This window comes from Colletotrichum costaricense (assembly GCF_030867565.1).
Source record: "Colletotrichum costaricense strain IMI 309622 chromosome Unknown Scaffold_8.1, whole genome shotgun sequence".
Taxonomy (NCBI): Eukaryota; Fungi; Ascomycota; class Sordariomycetes; order Glomerellales; family Glomerellaceae; genus Colletotrichum; species Colletotrichum costaricense.
In genome coordinates this window covers 1,755,665-1,775,497 of record NW_026848237.1, presented here as the reverse complement: position 1 = coordinate 1,775,497, position 19,833 = coordinate 1,755,665, and the positions used below count along the sequence as shown (strand labels likewise).

Below are 19,833 nucleotides of genomic sequence, written 5' to 3'. Positions count from 1 at the left end.
CATCGTCAAGCTTCGCAATTGCACTTGATGAAATCGCCGGGTTGATTGACTTTTGCATTCGCCGCCCTGGAGGAGACCCCCTTCTAAGCGTAACTCCCGTGTCATTCAGAATGTGTCTTGTGTCTGTGTCGGTGTAGGTGTAGGAGAGTGTGTTCGTTAAATAAGCATCGTGATAGAACGGGAATGAAACAGGCAAGCGTGCTGGCAGCGAGACGAATACATAGAGCCCCCCTCAACCGTCCGAATGTCAAACTCGTCCTTTCGCTGGTTATTCTCGTATGCCAACTCCCACGGTCTAAAAGAATACCTTCTGACCAGCCTGGCCCTTTGAAGACCGTTCGTGTCGTTTCTCGCAAGGAACAAATGCTGCGCGGCCAATGTCACCGTGAATAGGTTCGACCTACAGCCGCTCGACCAACTTGACGCCTTACTTCTGCATCATGAGTTGGACGAACTCGTTGTCTGGGAACGTGTGTTAGCAACGCGAGCAATGAGCAGCGTGAACACGGATGTCGCGTTCTTACAGTCAATGCGTCCATCGCCGTCCTGGTCAGCCTCGCGAATCATCTCATCAACCTCATCGTCGGTGAGCTTCTCGCCGATTGAAGTCATGACGTGGCGAAGCTCGGCGGCGGATATGAAGCCGTTGTTATCGCGGTCAAAGACCTTTCTCTGGTCAGCGTTGTCTACGTGCGGGTTGCACTAGCTCGTCTCACCTTGAAGGCTTCACGAATCTCCTCCTCGGAGTCGGTGTCCTTCATCTTGCGGGCCATCATGGTGAGGAACTCTGCCAGATTATTCGTCAGCGAGTCGCTTTCGTGTGCGTGATTGCCAGTGGTTATTGTGTAGACCTACCAGGGAAGTCGATCGTTCCGTTGTTGTCGGCGTCAACCTCGTTGATCATGTCCTGAAGCTCAGACTCGGAGGGGTTCTGTCCCAGGGAGCGCATGACGGTGCCGAGCTCCTTGGTTGTAATTTGTCCTGTCCGTATTCTTTAGCTCCGTGCCCTGAAATCCACATGATCAAATCTCGACAATGTCCCAATGCTGATCTCGTATCGAAGCGGTCGCGGGAGTCGAAATTGTACTGGCGCGGGGTCGAGAGAAAGGGAAAGGGGGGGACCAGGTACTGACCATCGCCGTCCTTGTCCTGTATGAATGGGTCAGCTCACATCCGAAAATACCTTTTGAGGAAAAGGAACTTCGTCCGGGACGAACTCGGAGTGACTTACAAAGAGGGAGAAGGCCTCCTTGAACTCGGAAACTTGCTCTTCGGTGAGGGAGTCAGCCTAGATTGAGGGTAGCCGTGTCAGTTCAGCTCGCCGAAAATAGCGTCGGTAGCCCCTCAGTCGCGGGGTCACCTCACGAGAGGTAGCATAAAGGCGGCATAGAGGACGGAGCTCGGAGTTTGGACAACTGACCATGGCGAATGTTGACGATGGTTTGTTGTGAGAATACGGGACTGGTTCTGGAAGCGGTCTACGTCGAATGGGGCCGTATGTTATGGAGTTGGAAGATGTTCACGAAAGTATTCGGAAGCCTTGGCCAGATTAGATGCTACTGGATGCCTTTGGGGGGTCGAGCTTTTCTACAGTGTGCAGCTCGTGGGGAGAGATGGGGCAGACCGGGGGAGAACGTCGGGCGATAGGGGGGCCGCGGGCGTCGAAGGGTCGAAGCTGACGGGCCGCCTGCTCAGTCTGTGGCTGACCGGGACAGCCATAGGTTGCCTCGACCATTGGGCAGCGGGCGTCTTTCCAGGACGGTAGCTTCGTCTCTCAGCGTGTCAAGTCACCGCGTCTCCCAGCCTGATGGGCCAATCTATGGTGCCAGGGGTCGCTGTGCACTTGGCGGTGTCACCGAACCTAAGCTACGGAGTACCTGCCTACATAGTAGAGAAAGGCCCCTGAATGAAAGGATGACGGTTTGGACGGACGGTCTGGAAGGTGCCAGGTGTCCAGGCGTCCCATTACGCCCACTGTCTGGCCCACTTGTACTCCGTACCTACCTATTTCTCATCCATTGCATTCCATCTTCACCTAAATTGAGTACAGAGTGGAAGAAAAAGCTGACATAAGACACCCTGAAGCGGCGGATGCATAAAGAACAGCACACCAATTGACGTCGAGCAGTGCCGCGTCGCCAACCTAAGGTAGGTAAGGTACCTAAGGCAAGGTACCTAGCTGGGTAGGTACCTGAAGGTTCCTTACAGAGTCCCTCTTAGAGGCAGGTTGCCTCGACGGTACGGAGCCATTGGGATCCCGGCCCACACGCGGCTCAATCCGCAGACAACTGAATAAGACCCGTGGACCTGACGCAATCCGTCCCCATTGCCAAAGGCTCCCATCCTGGCATGCGATACCTGTCCATTTCATCAGCGAGTTAATGCAAGCTTGTCGGCGCATCTCTACACAGGGTGGCATAATCAACCAACACCACCACTACCACCACGTACTTCAACTCACTTTACCTTTTCATCCTATCACCTTGACTTGTGATCCAAGAGCTTCCCTACGTATCCGTGCTTGTCTTTTGTTGAGGGCTTGACTTGGCTATCTTCCAAATTAACCACAAATCAATCGCTTTCTGCTAATTAATAATTGCGACCCGAAGCTGAAAGCCGGCCAGACCTGGGATCTTTACCGGTATTAGAGAGCTGAACCAATTCCGCCCTTGGCACAACTAAATCATCTAATCTGACGTACATTTCCCAAAAGACTCCCTCGACCACACAACGTCCACGTCGCCGCAACCTTGTGCTCGACCAACGCCAATGGTGTCCTGTTCCGTAATTGCGACCTCTCGTTCATGACGGCGACCCTGAGCGGCCCGCGCAGCGAGCGACAAAGGACACCAGGCTGAGCAGCGCCATTGCGGCCTACTCTGGCGTCCGCTATGTGGCGAGACCGCACGAATCTGTACGTTTAGTCGCCCTTGTTCGCTCTCACAATACCCGCATCGTCTTCACCTGGGCTACTCTGCCTTCAGCTTGCTGGACGGGAACCAAGATCGATTACTGATTTGCTAACAACGCATTCCGACCTCCAGCTACATTTCCTATCGGCAGTCGTACGCGCACCACCCGACAAAACGGACAAAGTACAGCGGTAGCGCGGCCGGTGGGAATGGCTTCGGCGATAGCTTCCCGGGGAACACCAGCTATGCCAGCGGCAACGACGACACGCGCGGCCTTCTCTCGGCCGGCGCCTTCGAAGATGATGGCGACGCCGTCATAGAGATGGACCTCCTACCCCCACGCTGGGCCGACATATCCGACGAGATCACCGACCTCCTCGCCGATATTGCTACCAGGAGCCAGGCCCTCGAGCGCCTGCACCAGAAACACGTACTGCCGGGGTTCAACGATGAGGATGCGAAAAAGGCCGAGGAGCGGGAAATTGAGAGGCTCACGCAGCAGATCACAAAGGGGTTTCACGACTGCCATGGTTGCATTCAACGGGTTGAGCAGATGGTGAGGGACTCGAAGCATTCTGGAACGATTACCAGCGCGGAGGAGACCATGGCAAAGAACATCCAGATATCCCTGGCTTCGCGGGTGCAGGAAGCCAGCGCGCTCTTCAGAAAGAAGCAAAGCGCATACTTGAAAAGTCAGTACCGCGGGATATAAAAGGAGAAAATGGTACGCTAACAATATGCGTAGAACTACGCGGGATGAGCGGTCTCAGCACAGGCGGGGTAGGCGTGCCAGGCGAAAGGGGATCAACACCTCAGCCCTCCAACTCGTACCTCGACCCGTCCATGGTCGAGTCGGACGCCGACAGGTCCTTCTCACAATCGACGCTCCAAGCAACGCAGCAAAAGCTCCTGCAGTCCAACGACGCGGCCATCATCCAACGCGAGCGCGAAATCGAGGACATTGCACAGGGCATTATCGAGCTCGCCGACATATTCCGCGACCTGCAGAACATGGTCATTGATCAGGGCACCATGCTGGACAGGATAGACTACAACGTGGAACGGATGACTACCGACGTAAAGGGGGCCGAGAAGGAGCTCGTCATCGCCGACACGTACCAGAAGAAGACGACCAAGCGCAAGATTATCCTGCTTCTCCTCCTCATTATCGCGGGTATGATCATCCTGTTGGTCATCAAACCCAAGAAACGCGGAGGCGGTGACGACGAGTGAAGAAATCCAAATGGGCACTTCAATGAAGAGACGAAGAAGTTGGTGTAAGCTAAATGTATGAATTTTCCTATTTTAGAACAAATGTCTAGCGATTATGGAATCCATCATCGACCTGCAATGATAATTAAGATCATCCAGCGTCGCTGTGTCTTGGGCATGAGTGTTATTTATTACATGGTGTTACAACAGGCGAACTGCTCTCGCGGCAGCAGTCAGTGTCCTCTCCTTTGCTTCCCCCGTGCATCCATCAAAAGGTCTTGTAATTCTGCAACGTCTGGCAAAAGCCTACGTCCAGCCGCCTTGTTAAAAAGCTCCCGAATGCTGTTCAACGGGGGCAATCGCGCCTGCACCCTAGGCGCGCCGTTGGCTTGGGCTAGGTACGTCCGAGCCAGGCACTTGACGACCTCCTCCTGGACAACAGACGTTCGGAACGGAATGCCTCGATCATTCAGTGCCGCGAGCAATCGCACGCCCCGAGCGAGGGAGAACCCACCGCCTGGTGCCTCCTTATTCGCGGGGAAATCCCCCGCAGGATCGAGGCATTGCAACCCGCCGGCCTTGAATCCCCAACGGACAATGGCGGCGTGTAGAGCAGGGTTATCAAAGATTCGGCGCATCGGGTGCTGCTCATGGGATATGGGCAAGTCTGTCGGGATAAAAACGTTTCTAGTCGAGCTCTCTACACACAGAGGCGGTGCATCCAGCGGGTGGACCGGAAGCAGTCCGGCATTGGAGATGCAAAGATGCCGGTGCGTGTCCAATATGCCAAGGCTGATGTCCTCCAACACGTCGAAGCGACCAAATTTGCCGAGTCCGAAGAGTACCTTCTGCCAGTAGCGCGAATGTAGAGGCTTTTGCAACAGCGTCAGGCGTGTAAGGAAGGCGATGGCCGTGGAAAACGCCTCCTGGTTGGATGTCGTCGTTTTTGGATTCCACGGCAAGGGATCGAGAAGACTCGCGCAGATGTGTTGTATCGTTGATACGTGGACCCCGATGTCCATCGTTCGCATTTCATCCAGCAAAGCCAAAGCTTGTTTGAACCTCCCTTCGTCGACGAGATGGTGCAACAAAACGTTCGACGTGGAGTCGACCGAATCTTCCACCATTGCGGGCTGGACGGACAGCAAGAGCCGGTGTGTCTTCCAGTCTCCCTCATCAAAGGCCTTGTCACGGATGCTGGCAAGCATCGCAGGGTCGTCGAAGACGTCTGGGTGTATGTCGGTATGCAGCAATTCCGCGAGCAGCTCGTCCTCGTTATTCTCGGCGAATCGTTTCAGCACCCACGCGTAAGCTGAGTGTCCAATGCCAATATTCACTGCTCGTAGCTGTTCGATCCGGGCCAAGACCCCTTTGGCTGTCAGTTCGCGCAAGGCAATCGACTGGAGTGACAGAGGGCCGATGTGGTGCACCCCGAGGGCATGAACAGCATGAATTGCAAAGTCAAGAGGCACCCAAGAACTTGCAAACCACCGCGCTCCAAGTTTATCACTGTGCTGTCTTCCCGGAGGCCCACTCTCATCGCCATGTGTGTCATGAATGGCATCCCACAATGAGTCGTCCTGGGCGTCCCAGTAGGCCTTGGAGTTCAAGCCAATGACGACCTGTTCCTCTAGTTCAAGGGTGATGGTTGGGTAGTAACGGGCAAGAAACCTCAAATACGGCTGTGACTCGATATTCGGTGGGGGTAGATCGTCGTGGTGTATGAACGCATGACGCCATCCGGCGCATTGTTGAGAAAGGCCGCGTTCGTAGAGGAGGGGGATGATCTCATTGTATAGCCCGCGGTGTATGGCTGTCAGATACAGAGCTTGTAATATCTGTTGCATGTCGGGGTCGCTGGTAGCCGCGAATTCTCGTAATAAGGCACCGAAGGCTTCCTGTCCGGGGTCAAAGTTCGGCATCAGACGCATGTGCCACTGCAGTGCTCGCCGGTACTGGCCCTTCCGGAGACAGTACGAGACTGTGGTCAGGTATAACGACGGCCATTGGGCAGAGTGTTCATGAAGGAGACGCTCTGCGAATAACGCAACGTCCTTGAGCCTGTCCTCGTCGTGGAGGACGTTTTCCAGAATGATGCCCCATAATGATTTTGCTTCTTCGCTCGTCACGTCCCTCCATGACCTGCGCCGTTTCACAGCCTCCCAAACAGCAAGGACGCCGCCTCTCCCCTGTTTTTGCTTTGCGGCAACAAGTACGCTGAGCCAGAGTGAAGGGTCATCTTCGTTCTCCGGTATTCCGCCGAGTTCAACATCGGATTTCTCGGAAAGCCAGATGCCTCCTTCTGGATCGATGTTGGTGCCGGAATCGGGTTCTCGTTGTATGAGACGACCTCGAGCGGTTCGAGGTTGAAGAATTCCTGGTCTCGATCCCAAACGTAGACTATCTGAAGGTTTCGGCGGACTGTCCGTGTTGGTGGTCGTGCTGCTCAAGTCGCGGGCATTGACGACTGGGTGCAGTGAAGTTGGGCTACATCTTGGAAGACTAGATGCGCGCGGGTCAAGGTTGGGAGCGCGTAACGAGTGTTTCGAGGTAGCGAAGCTTCTGCGTGAATTTCTCAGTAACGCTGGGACTGTTTGTCGAATCGCGCCGAGTCCTTGATGTGATTGCCGCCGGCCGAGGCATGCTGCTCTATTCAAGTGACAGAGGCATTGCGAGGCCAATTGCATTGCCCCGCGTGAAGAACCAGCAAAGCACAATTGCGTCGAGACGGGGCATTAAGCATAGCAGCTGGCACATTGAACGAAAGCTAAGGTTCGGTGGCGGGCTGCATCGCGAGGCTGAATCTGCAGGAGGGATCTAACAATTGCAAGCTTGGAGGAAATTCAGATCTGGGCCAAAAAGTTCCCAAGCAATATCCATCCGTCAACCGAATTGAGCTCCGCGCCATTCGTCGGCGTGTACCTAGAAAGCGGGTCCTGCTGAGTCAGTCGGGAGCCTTTCGGCCCACGCAAGGCATGAGCCCATCTTCCTGATTGCTCCGTCCGTCCTTCAAAGCCGACATACGAGAAAGCCTTCGAAGCTGTAAACCACCACAAATCCGAAGTCAATCGCAATTGAATCGATCAAAATGGGGTACGTGCCTTTTCAGTAGACGAGCGACCGACCAGCGGTCGACGGAACGCTGTCGCCGTCAATCGCCGTCCATGTCGAAGTCGAGAACAATTATCATACGAGGGCATTTCTGACGTCCACACAGTATCGTCGACGCGAAGAACAAGGTCCCCGACCTCCAGAAGTTCTACCAGGCCGCCTACAAGGACCACACCCGTGTCTGGAAGATTGTATGTCGAATTGACTCTGGATATGCGCAATTGGCGCCTGCACCGACGGACGGACGCTGACTCGATAATCGCAGAACCCTCGCTCCCGCTGGTACATGATCCCCTACGTTACCCTTCTGTGGGGATCTCTTGGTGGTATGTTTGTTACTTGCTCGAAAACTCATAGGGACGAATACTCACATCCAGCAGTCTCCTTCTACGGCATGGGCCGCAAGGTCCTCGGCTACAATACTTACTTCGGCAAGGAATAGACGCTGCTCGCGATGGATACCACCCCGTAGCGAGAGGCTCGGGACCGGACTGTATGATTCGTAGGGCGACCAATAGACCAAATGGACTTCACTAGGCCATTCTTCCTTAGTGATATGTTGACAAAACCCGAGAAACGTAATGACGTCGATCGTGAGAGTTCTCTTTTTTGACTATGCCTGTCAAAATAATCAAATGGCCAACCTTTTCCCGCTCCGTTCATTAGGCAGAAAAGGTCATCTAGAATACACATGCGCATCGGCACCGTAAGTAACGTCAAAATCTAGTGCTTGAGCGTCACCCAACCCTCTTGGACAGCTACAGCCGCTCCTCTCATTCATCTTTCATTCGCAGCATCTAGTAGCCGCTGGCTCCAGGTGCCTTCTCGTCCTTCTTCAGACTGATGAGGAGCTCGCGGAAGCGCTCCTTGCCGGAGCCGGAGGCGCCACCCTTAGAGCCCTTTCCGCTGACATCGACCAGCTTCGCGATTCTCTCCCAGCTCGTGCCGCCAGAGACAGTATCCTCACGGCTGGCGAGGAACTTCTCAGCATCCTTTTGCGTCTGGGCAATGCCCTTCTCCTTCTTGGCGTTGTAGTTGTTATAGAAATCGTCAATGTTCTCTCTGGCTTCCTTAATCGTCTCCTCACGCTGCTGGGCGAATTGCTGTGCCCGCTTCTCGTTCTGCGCATCTCTCTTCTCGCGCCACTCACGGATGACCGCGGGCTCCTCTTCCTCCTCGACGAAGGCATTGTAGCCAGAGTTGTAGTTTACGCTAGGAGCAGCGGTGATGCCAGCGCCGGGAATCTCGCCAGTGATGGCCTACGTATTCATCTGTTAGATGGTTCGTGGGGCGAAACTGTGGAATGACGAACCTCGTTCTGGGCAAGGTCTGGGAATTGCGACTCGAATGTCGACTCCTCGCTGATGACGTTTCCGCTACCTCCACCTCCAAGGAGATCATCGTCACCCGCTCCAAAGGCGATGGCATCATCACCGGTAGCAAACTGATCGGCATCGTCACCAAGAAGCGCCTTCTCGCGGGCAAGGAAATCGTCGGTAGATGGTTCGGCGCCGGTATCCTTGATGTCGGTTTGGGCTGAATGCGATCTGTCAGCCTGAGGAAGCACATTTGCGCTAAGACTACCTACCACCCGAATCGAAATCCTCTAGCGAAGGGAATCTGTCGGCCATTTTGATGTCTGGATTGTGGGTTGTTGAAGAATAGGAAAGATTGGCAGGTTGTCGACGTGGCTGCTGGGGATCAGATGCCAAGGAGCCGATTGGGATAGAATTCCACCCAGAAATAAAGCTGTACAGCCTGGTTGTCAATAACGGAGTTTTCTTCCTGGAAACACTTGAATGCAATCGCGGCTGTAGGCTTGCAGAAATAAGTTGAGGTGAAGTATGGAATGTAAGGTACCTTTGATATGTGATAGGGACAACGGGAGGTTACCTTGAATGGGATGTCTCGTGGTGCTTGCCGTGTGCAGTGTGTAGTAACAGGTATCCACTTTGAAGCTGTTCCCTTCGGTTAGTTGAATGCGCCTCTTCTGAAGTGTCACCCATGTGGTCCGAGCAGCCCCCTATGGCTAGGGATTCCAGGGTGAGGGAATTCTGTGGATATATGCATATACTGGATACTGCGAGGCGAATCTCTACTTAATGCATTACTATAGAGAGAGCAGGAGCGACCACGTCTGAGCCATCAGCGTTGTTTTGATTCTGGTTGACCTCCGTTAACTGACTTCCATATCGCCATCTCTCTCGTCACCAGCAAAGTCCACCGTTTCATCTCACTGACCAGAAGTGTCGTGATTCTGGGTCTTCAATCCATCTGTCTTACTGGTTGGCCATCTATACAGGAGGGCTGCTAGATGCATTGATCTGGACGCTTTGCGGAAGCAGCTTTGGGAGGTCAGGTGTTTGCTACTAGGATTTCAAGCCTAGAGATTCCATTGACTGACTGATTGAATACCTTCCCATCCTTCTTTCCCTCACTCTGTCCCACTCATTCTTTCACTGCCTTGCTTCCTTTCGCTCTCTCGCCTACCTGGTCTACCTCACCACCTCGCTGGTCTAATATCGTTTGAAACTTTTTCAAGCACTACATTTCGGAGAGGGTTCTTTTTTTTTTCAACTTCGGCAGAAGTTCCTTAAGCCATCTTCACATCAACCTAAGCTACCCAAAATTCAATTTCGGCTCGGGGTTGCTTTTTTTATCAAAGGAAAGGGCAAGGAAACACATCCGTCCTCAGATCGTGTTTACTTCAAGTAAAGCAATTGGGTGCCTTCCCACTACCGACACCGTCGCAGAGACCACTTCCTACATATCTACAGCATCCATACTAAAATGGCGTACAACGACGATGCTGTGCTGGCAAAGCTATCGGCCCTCAATGAGAGCCATGACAGCATTGCGACTGCTGCGCAATGGATCATGTTCCATAAGTAAGCTAAGCCGATGAGTTCCGATACTCATACCGTTCTCACTTCAGTGCAAACTGACTTTGGCCTCTTCACAGGAGACATGCAGATCGCACAGTTGCCCTATGGATGCAGCGTCTTCGAGACTCATCAAGCACCAAGAGACTAAGCTTGGTCTATCTTGCAAATGGTAAGAGCCTTCAAGCATTGCAAAACCCCTGTCTTCCTGATGAGGACTCATGTATATATAAAAAGAATGATTCTTACAGATTCACAGAGGTCACCCAGCAATCAAAGGCTCGGCACAAGGACGACTTCCTTGTTGCCTTTTCTCCAGTCATCGCTGAGGCGACAGCTTTGGCCTACAAGGGAGCGCCGGCTGAGATCCAGAACAAGCTCAGAAGGGTCATCGACGTCTGGAAAGACCGCTTCATTTTCGAGCCGCCGGTTCAACAGGCCATCGAACGTGGCATTGATGGTAAACGTTTTCCCCAAATACGACAGCAACATATACTGATGATGCTTTAGAACTCGACAAGGCTCGCGGAACCGCCAAGGCAAACTTCGCTAGTCCCGGAATTGGCGGTGGTGGTCCTTCCGTTCCCGCAGAGCTTACTCCGCTCGTCACCTCCTATACCAATGTATCGAAGCTCAACCTGCCCACTAAGACGGCTGTGAGCACCGCCAACCAGGATTTTGAAAAGGTTACCGACCCCTCGACACCTGTCCCATCGGCTCCCGTCTACGCGGCAAGACTTAATGGTCTCTTGAAGAGTTTGGCGAGTGCTGAGGGCGCTGTGGCAGAATGCGTTAAGGCCCGAAAGGGCCTCATTGGCGAATTGGAGAAGATGCTCAGCGCAAGTCAGGAGGCACTCGCGAACGACGAGAGGCAGCATGCCGACCTGATGTCACGTAAGGCAGAGACAGAGGAGAAGAGACGTGAGATTGAGCAAGCCATTATGCGGGGACTGCCGACTCACGAGGCTTCGCAATCCCCTGGTAACGGAGCATCCAAGACCCCTGAACCTGAGAGACCAGAAGTCGAGGCGCTTACACCTCCCCCCGTGGAGGCCTTCACACCGCCGTCTGTAGAGGCGCTCACCCCTTCCCCTGCCCATGATGAGCCGCCTGTTCCTCACCATGCAGAAGAGGATCGTGCCCGCTCAGCATCGAGCCAGGGTTTCCAGCCTCCAGCAGCTTCGGGCATTGAGATGCTGTCAGCCCTCGCCTCGCAGTACCAATCTATCCCTGTCTCAGCAAACGGCGCGAAGAAGAGACGCCGAATCGACGGAGACGAGTTCCCTGACCTCGGAGGTGACGATGGAATTGATGCCGATGTAGCAGAAATGCTGCGTAAGGAAAGCAATGGCAGCGCGTGAATAACCAGTATGTTAGAGACTGCGCCGCTCCGACTACTCGTTGTGCCACAGATACGGCATTGAGAGGTTTTGGGCAGACATGGGCATGTAGTATTATACTAGAGAGCACACAGCAGGCGTCATTAGTTTTCGCGACCAGCTACGAAGATTAGTCGAACATCCGAGGGATCTCTGTGAGACGGAACCTCGACAGTTGTACTCTGAGTCCTAGTTCGAAGCAGGAAATAACCTTCTAGGGACTGGCCATCCTTGAGGACATGGTTTGAGGTGGAAATCAGAAGAGTTGAAGCCAATCGCCAGCTCATGTTTTTATAGTATGTAAGAAACCAAGAAGCTAGGAATCACAACAAAACAGGACAAGCAATTAGTTGAGCCGATTCGGTTTCTTGATGATGGTGAAGCAATGCAAGGATTTGCATCTGGACCAGAAGGAATGGCGAACCGCATCTAAATCACTTTTTTGCCGCAAGTAGCTTATTTGCTTATTAGTGCTGTTCCTTTAGATCCTCGGCTGCTGCGGAGTGACGGCAGCATCCAGGTCGGCGAAAAGACATGCCCGGGCCGACTATCACCGAGGGGCCCTGCTCAGGTCAGGTAAGTAGCGGGCAGCAGCGACCCGTCAGCTGTCAGCATTCCTCCGGGTAAGGTACGGGCCATGCATCGAGCGCTGTAAATTTCGAGTGCGAACCGATGACGGAATCTCTCCGGTCCTTTCGTTAAACTACCTAGGTCGTGGCTGTATTCATGCGCAACCCGTCGTCGAGCTTCTTCGTATAATGGTGCACCCTCCTTCATCGCTTTCTGACTATGCGCCTCCCATGAGATAAATTCTTCTTCGATTCCACCATGGCTATGGGAGTAGTGCGATCCGCGGTGTTGCTCCCGCACCGCGCCGGGAGCTGCCCGACGACATTGGCATCGCTGATGACAACCCTCCCCAGCCTGCGCAATACCTCGACACCGCCAGTACTACAACATCCTCTCCTCTCACAGATTAGAAGCTTCAGCTCGAAGCCCGTTCAATCATTGCCTGCAGTGCGCTCTGCTGCCATCCACCGATCTTCGCTACAGCGACCCGTTCCCCTCTCCCAAAAGCCTCAACTGCCCGGTCCGATCACGATCTTGCGCTATTTCTCGAATGGATTTTCCAAGCAACGAGACTCCCAGGCTTCAACGCAAACACCGGCTACGCGAGACGGTGGCAGGGACGCGAACCAGACCGAACCCACGTCACAAGATCCCGAACAACCTGATGACTTCCAAAAGAGCGAGCGGGCTGCTAAGGCTGCTCAGGTCAACCTCAGTGCCAAGTTGTCAAAGGAGGGCAAGTCGCAAGGCGGCAAGGCCGGATTTTCCGAGATTTGGCGATTGATCAAGATTGCGCGGCCGGAGCTGCGGTGGCTGGGAATCGCCATGATCTTCCTCGTCATCTCATCCGGAGTCACCATGTCCATCCCATTTTCCGTCGGCAGAATCCTCGACATGGCTACCAAAGACCCTGCTGAGGACGCGCGCCTGTTTGGCCTGACCATGCCGCAGTTTTTCACAGCCTTGGGTGTCATCTTGACCGTCGGAGCCATGGCCAACTTTGGACGCGTAATTCTCCTGCGTATCGTTGGCGAACGGGTCGTCGCCCGTCTGCGATCGTCCCTCTATCGGCGAACGTATGTACAGGATGCCGAGTTTTTCGATGCAAACCGAGTTGGAGACCTCATTTCGCGACTCAGTTCCGATACCGTCATTGTCGGCAAGTCAATCACCCAGAACATCAGCGATGGTCTGCGGGCTCTTTTCAGCGGAGGAGCCGGTTTCTGCGTCATGGTTTGGCTTAGTCCCAAGTTGACTGGACTTCTCCTAATCATGTTGCCGCCCGTCGCAGTCGGAGCCTTCTTCTACGGACGCGCAATCAGAAACGTGAGCAAGGGAATCCAGAAGAATCTCGGTACCTTGACGAAGATCGCTGAAGAACGCCTCGGCAACGTGAAAACGAGCCAGGCATTTGTTGGAGAGGTCCAAGAAGTTGGCCGCTACAACCGCCAGGTCAAGAAGATCTTTGCCTTGGGCAAGAAGGAATCTACAATCGCTGCCACTTTCTTCGCCTCGACGGGCTGGGCTGGTAACATGACCATCCTTGCCATGCTCATTGTTGGCGGTAACTTTGTCCGCGACGGCGCCATGACGCTGGGAGATCTGACATCTTTCATGATGTACACGGCTTTTGCAGGATCTAGTCTGTTTGGCCTTTCGTCTTTCTATTCAGAGCTGATGAAAGGAGTGGGTGCTGCCAGCCGCCTCTTCGAGCTGCAAGACCGAAAGCCGGGCATCTCGCAGACAGTCGGGCTCAAGGTGAAGTCGGCACAGGGCCCGATTCGGTTCTCAAACGTTTCATTTGCCTACCCTACACGACCTGCCGTCAATATTTTCAACGATCTCAACTTTGAAATCCCTTCGGGCAGCAATGTCTGTGTTGTGGGGCCTTCCGGTGGTGGTAAATCGACCGTTGCCGGCCTGCTGTTGCGATTCTACAATCCTATCTCTGGCTCTATTACTATCAATGGCGTTGACATTTCCAAGATGAATGTTAAGTCACTGCGACGCCGCATTGGCATGGTCGCGCAGGAACCTGTCTTGTTCTCTGGCTCGATTGCCGACAACATCTCCTATGGCAAGCCCAACGCCACCCGAGCTGAAATTATCGCAGCTGCGCGGAAGGCGAACTGCAACTTTATCAGCGACCTTCCCTCTGGATTGGACACGCAGGTGGGAGCCAGAGGCTCACAATTGTCGGGAGGTCAGAAGCAGCGCATCGCCATTGCGCGAGCGTTGATCAAGGACCCCGATATTCTTATCCTCGACGAGGCTACCTCTGCCTTGGACGCCGAGTCTGAAACGCTTGTCAACGCCGCCCTTACTTCGCTTCTCAGAGGCAGAAACACGACCATTTCTATTGCTCACCGACTGTCAACTATTAAGCGGTCTGACCTGATCATTGTCCTTTCCAACAACGGCGGAGTTGCCGAAATTGGCAAGTACACGGAGCTTTCTGCCGACAAGGACAGCGCCTTTAGCAAGCTCATGGAGTGGCAGATGAGCGGCGGCGACGTTCCCGACCCTCGCTCTAGTGATAGAGCTCATATTACAGAAGAGGAAGAAATCGAATCCGACCTAGAGCGGGAGGAGGGTGAAGAGGAGGTTGAGGAGCAGTTGCAGGAGGAGACGAGGGAGAAGGAGGCACGGCGCTGAAAAAAGCATATTCCACTTGATCTCTGGACAAGAGTAGGATTGCTTTGAAGGGGGTAAATGTGTGATTTTCTTGTGTTTTATATCAAAAAACGGCTGCTCAAATATGAAGCAGCCGTTCGGCAGCAACGGCGAATCACTTCCTACTATGGCGCAGCTCACACCGTGCTGCCGTCTTGTGTACTACAAACTATTCATCGGTTACACAGCATCATAGAATAACTCCGCTCGATCTTGATGGAGTGCTCCAAATTCAATACTTTGAATGCGTTTGATCGCTTGTTGTCAGAATATGAATATGATGTGTGAGGTACTCTTGGGGTTGCGAGGATTAAGGTATGAGATCCTCTAGTTGTCTATCTTGGAGTAGCATGGCTCCTGACACCTTGCCACCTAGGAGAGTCTAGTTCAGAATTCTTCATTGTTCAACCTGACGCCGTTCCAAACGGCAGGTCGGCGTGCGAGTACCTGTGTCGCTGAGCCAGAAACGGACGGTGACCGGAAGGTTTCATTGGAGAAGTTGGAGTTTGCAGTAAGCTCCAAGCTCCCCATGTCTGCAAGCGGAGCTCAACTCTTTGAGTGCCATGGCCCATGGCCACAGCGCCACCACCACTACACACCTTGGATGTCTTGAATCCGAACCCCAACAATAACACGTGAATTTCATCTCACCTCATCACTTCTCATAACCCGTGGTTCATCGTGATAATTCCGCTATATACTTATATCTGCAATCATAGAGTCTTGCGTGCAACCCGTCAACCAATCTCACAGCATCATCGTCGTCATTATGGCCACGCAGACCGAGGGCACCTTTGAGGTGGACGGCCACAAGCTTCACAGCACAACATGGACGGTAAGTGTAGACTCATTCACCCACTCACTCGATCCCTGGGGTTATCCCATGATGAACAAACACCCGGGCATAGCTGACGCTGCACCATCAGCCCGAGGGCCCCATCAAGGCCAAGCTCGTCTTCGTACACGGCTTCAGCGACCACGTGGGACGGTACGATGAGCTCTTCCCCAACCTCGCCGGCCGCGGCATCCAGGTCTTTAGCTGGGACCAGCGCGGATGGGGCCGCAGCGCTGCGTCCAAGTCCGATCGGGGCCTCACGGGCCCGACGTCGCGCGTCCTCGCCGACGTGGCCGCCTTTATCAAGTCCAAGATCCCGTCGCCCCCTACGGACGCGCCGCTCTTTGTCATGGGCCACTCCATGGGCGGCGGTCAGGTCCTCGCGCTGGCCAGCGACCCGCAGTATCACGACCTCGTCGGTCAGGTGCGCGGCTGGCTCCTCGAGAGCCCCTTTATCGCCTTCACGCCCGGCGAGGAGCCGAGCTTCCTCAAGGTCTTCTTCGGCAAGCTCGCGAGTAAGGTTCTACCTAAGCAGCAGCTCGTCAACGAGATCCCCGCCGAACACCTCACGCGCGATAAAGCGGCGCAGCAGAGCATCCGCGACGACGACCTCATGCACAACACGGGCACGCTCGAGGGGCTGGCGGGCATGCTGGAGCGGACGGACCAGCTGGCGCAGAACAAGCTGACGCTGAGCGGCAACGTCAAGAGTCTCTGGCTGGGCCACGGCACCGAGGACAAGACGACATGCTTCAACGCCAGCAAGAAGTGGTTCGGTGCGCAGACGACGATTGAGGACGGGCACCACAAGCCATACGAGGGGGCGTATCACCAGCTGCACGCGGACCTGTGCAAGGACGAGTTCTTCAAAGATGTTGGGGATTGGATCCTCGAGAGGGCTGGAGAGCCTGCGGCAGCGAAGCCTGAGTCGAAGTTGTAGGAGACTGGACGGGCCCGCGGGATCTCTGCCTCTGCCTCTCATCCATGGAACCGGTATTTGTGTCTTGACATGTGGATTGTGATATATGGCTGTGCTTGGAAAGGTGCAGGTTATACCTGCTCCCACGCCAGTCTCTATGAAGTACCAGAGCTGAGAGGATACCGTTGGCATGCACGCTGCCGCTATTTCGCAGGATCAATATATGAGTTCCTTTTGAGCAGTATATCAATATGATCCAAGTTATTTGTTTTTTCTACTCTCATTCAGCAGCATCTCCCACCCATGGGCCGAATACATATCAAATCATCCTTTTGGTGTTCTTCTTTACAAGCCTGTTGAGATAAGGTGTACTCGTGTACATCGATGCCAAGGTTGCCGAGCGGGTGGGATGTGGCCGGGTTCCGGTTGTGCCCGAAGCACATGAGAAACGGGGGACCCGAATCCAATGGCGCCCCAGTCCCGGCAGGTCTCGGTCCCCGGGGGAGCCTTCCAGGTAACGGCTTGTTTCGAAACATAAAGTCGACCCGCATCCCCGGGATTTTCAACTTCATCTCATTCATTTCTGTACCCTATTCAGCTGCGGATCGTGGATGGGGTTGTTTGGGCTCCTGCTTCCGGAGTGTGTGAGACAATGCTGCATTTCTCCACCTCTCTACTGAGTGCTGGCCGTCAAAGTCCGCTCTCACTTTCTCTCCCTAGCGATTGGAAGAACCAGAAAGCAAGTTGCTTCTACTATCTGCTTTCAAATCTCTTCATTTGTCTCACAAGTCGGCTCGAAAGCCTCAGAAAGGGGACGAGTCTGATCGATGAAGTCATCGAGATCGCCAGCCCACGTACAGAACACAGGCATTGGACTGTCTGGCGTGGCATCCAACACTAGGTTATGTACCACATTTCCCAGCGCTCAAACAGTGCCCTGTCTAGATGGGCGTCACATACTCTGTCTCCCATGCTTTCCCTTCAACATTGGTCACTAACAACGTTAGGACGAAGCGAAGGCAGTTCCCCACCTATGTCGAGGGAAAGTTCGCCGACCTTATCTTTCGTTATGCAATGCCATTCTTACCATTCGAACCTACAATATGCTGATGCAACTAAGTCTAGACCTGTCCGCCATCTCAATTGTGTCGCTCGAGGCGATAGTCTTCCTCCTCCCCGTGGGCAAATGATTGGCCCACAATCATTTTACCTCATGAACATGTTCTCTCTTTCCCTATCTAACCTCCACCTCCCCGGCACTTTTGGCTAGCTAATCAACGACACGGCAGAATAAGCAAGAGACGCCAGCGCCAGCGGGGAAGAAGCGCGCCTCACACGGCAGCAGCTCGACGACAACGCATCCCGTTGCACCCGCTATCCCCGCACATCCTGCAGCGATCCTGCCCCAGGAGCTTGCAATTCTCCGTACCAAACAAGATGCCTTTCCCATAAGCCCGCTTTGAGAGGGGCGAGAAGGTGTAGGCTTTGTTTGTCGGGTAACAATACAGGTTTCGAAGCTCTTTAAAATACCATAGGCGACATGGCCCAGACCCCGAACCTCCATTTTGCATCACCCTCCACACGTCTCCTTCGCCACCCTTCTTCTTATCTCACAGCCCGTTAGCCTGGCTTATATCGATTCACTGGAAACAAGGCATTTGGCAAACGTCGTATTATCAACTTGTATCCTTTACTGCGCATAACTTACGGTTCATAAATCTGACGCCTGCCGCCACCATGGAGCCCGATCTCTCCATGAGCATCACCATGCATCCGCACCCCTTCCGGCTGCACACGCCATCCCATCTAGCAAACACCTCCCGCAGAGGCTCGATGCAACTCTCCAGCGAGGATGCCGCAGCCAACGCCTCTAGTACGGCCATAGAGGCCGCAACTCATCATCCCGCTTCGCACGATGAGAAACACGAGCCCATCGCCCGACACTCTTCTGCCGCTACCGATGTCGAAGGTCAGCCCCATTTGCGATCCGATTCGGATCCTTACGGTCTCTCCGCGGCCTTCAAGACGCCGGAGGACCTCGCCCAGATCAGAGCCAACACCTCGCGCAAACGGGACAGTCAACCCGCCACCGACAAACCCAGCGGTAGAACTTCGCCAAACGGCTCCTGGCGTCAGGGCCACAAGGTCCAAAAGTTCTACGAAACGCAGAACGCTGCTATCGAGCGCATGCTGAAGTCCGTCGACGAGCATGTTGCTGAGGCTCGCCAGGAAGCCGGCGACGACCAGCTGCAGTTCCGGATCGCCGTCTGGGGCTCCTTCGCCGCAAACATCCTCCTCACAGCTCTACAGCTGTACGCGGCCATCAGCACTGGCTCCCTGTCGCTCATCACCACAATGGCCGACGCCATCTTTGACCCCATGAGCAATCTGACCCTTATCCTGGCCGGCCGCGCCATCAAAAGGGTGAACCCGCGCCGCTTCCCCGCTGGCAAGGCCCGCCTTGAGACTGTCGGAAACATCGTCTTCTGCTTCCTCATGATCTCAGTTTCGCTCATCATCATCGCCTTCGCTGCGCGCGAGCTAGCTACCGAGAGGGAGTCGGCCAACGAGACGAAGACTTTCCGCATTGAGCCAATCGTTGCCGTCTGTTGCGCCTTTACAACCAAGTTTGTACTCTTCCTGTACTGCTTTTCCCTGCGAAACCGATATTCCCAGGTTCGCATCCTCTGGTCCGACCACCGCAACGACTTGCTGGTGAACGGCTTCGGTATCCTCACATCTGTTGGCGGTTCAAAACTTAAGTGGTATATCGACCCAACTGGCGCCATAATATTGTCACTGATCGTATCCGGCATCTGGTTGCGAACCGCCATCGCCGAGTTTTTGCTACTCGTTGGTGTAACCGCCTCGATCGAGACCCAGCAGCTCATCACCTACGTCTGCTTGACGCACTCCCCTGCCATTCAGGGCATCGACACGGTACGTGTCTATCACTCGGGCCCACGGCTCATCGCCGAGGTGGACATCGTCATGGACCCCGCCAATACACTAGCCCAGACGCACGATGTGGCAGAGGCGCTGCAAGTCAAGTTGGAGAGCCTACCGGATGTGGAGCGGGCCTACGTACATATCGACTATGAGACTACACACAAGCCGGAGCATGCGTTCAAGAAGGACCTGTAAAGATGTGTAATAGTATACGCCAAATAGTTGATAGCAAAGCTTTCGCAAAAACATTGAAGAGCATTATTATGACAGTTACACCGCAACAGAACACCGATGGCTCCCAATGTTCCTTCTGGGGCCGACTCGAGTGACAAGAGCTTTTCATAATCATATAACAACCCCTTTTCGGCTCATTAGGTTTTTGACACCAGTA

The 19,833-nt window shown here is 54.0% G+C and overlaps 9 protein-coding genes across 9 annotated transcripts; 6 read left to right on the top strand and 3 right to left on the bottom strand.

Moving 5' to 3' along the window:
* Positions 1-427: 427 nt before the first annotated feature.
* On the bottom strand, positions 428-2,806 carry CCOS01_08631 (calmodulin; the record flags this gene model as incomplete). The annotated part of the gene is made up of 7 exons (XM_060456792.1): positions 428-462; positions 525-666; positions 717-787; positions 856-981; positions 1,134-1,149; positions 1,232-1,288; positions 2,702-2,806. The coding sequence occupies 7 exons, from the start codon at positions 2,804-2,806 to the stop codon at positions 428-430; spliced, it is 552 nt and encodes a 183-aa protein (XP_060313066.1).
* Positions 2,807-2,891: 85 nt separating this feature from the next.
* CCOS01_08630 (SNARE domain-containing protein) lies at positions 2,892-4,145 on the top strand (the record flags this gene model as incomplete). Its single annotated transcript, XM_060456791.1, has 3 exons — positions 2,892-2,914; positions 3,045-3,604; positions 3,658-4,145. 3 exons carry the CDS (start codon positions 2,892-2,894, stop codon positions 4,143-4,145), a joined length of 1,071 nt encoding a protein of 356 aa, XP_060313065.1.
* A 212-nt stretch (positions 4,146-4,357) lies between these two features.
* On the bottom strand, positions 4,358-6,811 carry CCOS01_08629 (pentatricopeptide repeat domain-containing protein; the record flags this gene model as incomplete). Its single annotated transcript, XM_060456790.1, has 1 exon — positions 4,358-6,811. The coding sequence occupies one exon, from the start codon at positions 6,809-6,811 to the stop codon at positions 4,358-4,360; it is 2,454 nt and encodes an 817-aa protein (XP_060313064.1).
* A 401-nt stretch (positions 6,812-7,212) lies between these two features.
* On the top strand, positions 7,213-7,677 carry CCOS01_08628 (uncharacterized protein; the record flags this gene model as incomplete). Its single annotated transcript, XM_060456789.1, has 4 exons — positions 7,213-7,217; positions 7,342-7,426; positions 7,501-7,561; positions 7,616-7,677. 4 exons carry the CDS (start codon positions 7,213-7,215, stop codon positions 7,675-7,677), a joined length of 213 nt encoding a protein of 70 aa, XP_060313063.1.
* Positions 7,678-8,032: 355 nt separating this feature from the next.
* On the bottom strand, positions 8,033-8,866 carry CCOS01_08627 (clathrin light chain; the record flags this gene model as incomplete). The annotated part of the gene is made up of 3 exons (XM_060456788.1): positions 8,033-8,494; positions 8,548-8,771; positions 8,824-8,866. The coding sequence occupies 3 exons, from the start codon at positions 8,864-8,866 to the stop codon at positions 8,033-8,035; spliced, it is 729 nt and encodes a 242-aa protein (XP_060313062.1).
* Positions 8,867-10,025: 1,159 nt separating this feature from the next.
* Positions 10,026-11,478, top strand: CCOS01_08626 (uncharacterized protein; the record flags this gene model as incomplete). Its single annotated transcript, XM_060456787.1, has 4 exons — positions 10,026-10,123; positions 10,198-10,289; positions 10,377-10,577; positions 10,628-11,478. 4 exons carry the CDS (start codon positions 10,026-10,028, stop codon positions 11,476-11,478), a joined length of 1,242 nt encoding a protein of 413 aa, XP_060313061.1.
* An 846-nt stretch (positions 11,479-12,324) lies between these two features.
* On the top strand, positions 12,325-14,721 carry CCOS01_08625 (ABC transporter; the record flags this gene model as incomplete). The annotated part of the gene is made up of 1 exon (XM_060456786.1): positions 12,325-14,721. The coding sequence occupies one exon, from the start codon at positions 12,325-12,327 to the stop codon at positions 14,719-14,721; it is 2,397 nt and encodes a 798-aa protein (XP_060313060.1).
* Positions 14,722-15,508: 787 nt separating this feature from the next.
* On the top strand, positions 15,509-16,514 carry CCOS01_08624 (hydrolase; the record flags this gene model as incomplete). Its single annotated transcript, XM_060456785.1, has 2 exons — positions 15,509-15,574; positions 15,666-16,514. 2 exons carry the CDS (start codon positions 15,509-15,511, stop codon positions 16,512-16,514), a joined length of 915 nt encoding a protein of 304 aa, XP_060313059.1.
* Positions 16,515-18,230: 1,716 nt separating this feature from the next.
* CCOS01_08623 (cation efflux family protein) lies at positions 18,231-19,637 on the top strand (the record flags this gene model as incomplete). The annotated part of the gene is made up of 1 exon (XM_060456784.1): positions 18,231-19,637. One exon carries the CDS (start codon positions 18,231-18,233, stop codon positions 19,635-19,637), a length of 1,407 nt encoding a protein of 468 aa, XP_060313058.1.
* Between the last annotated feature and the right edge of the window lie 196 nt (positions 19,638-19,833).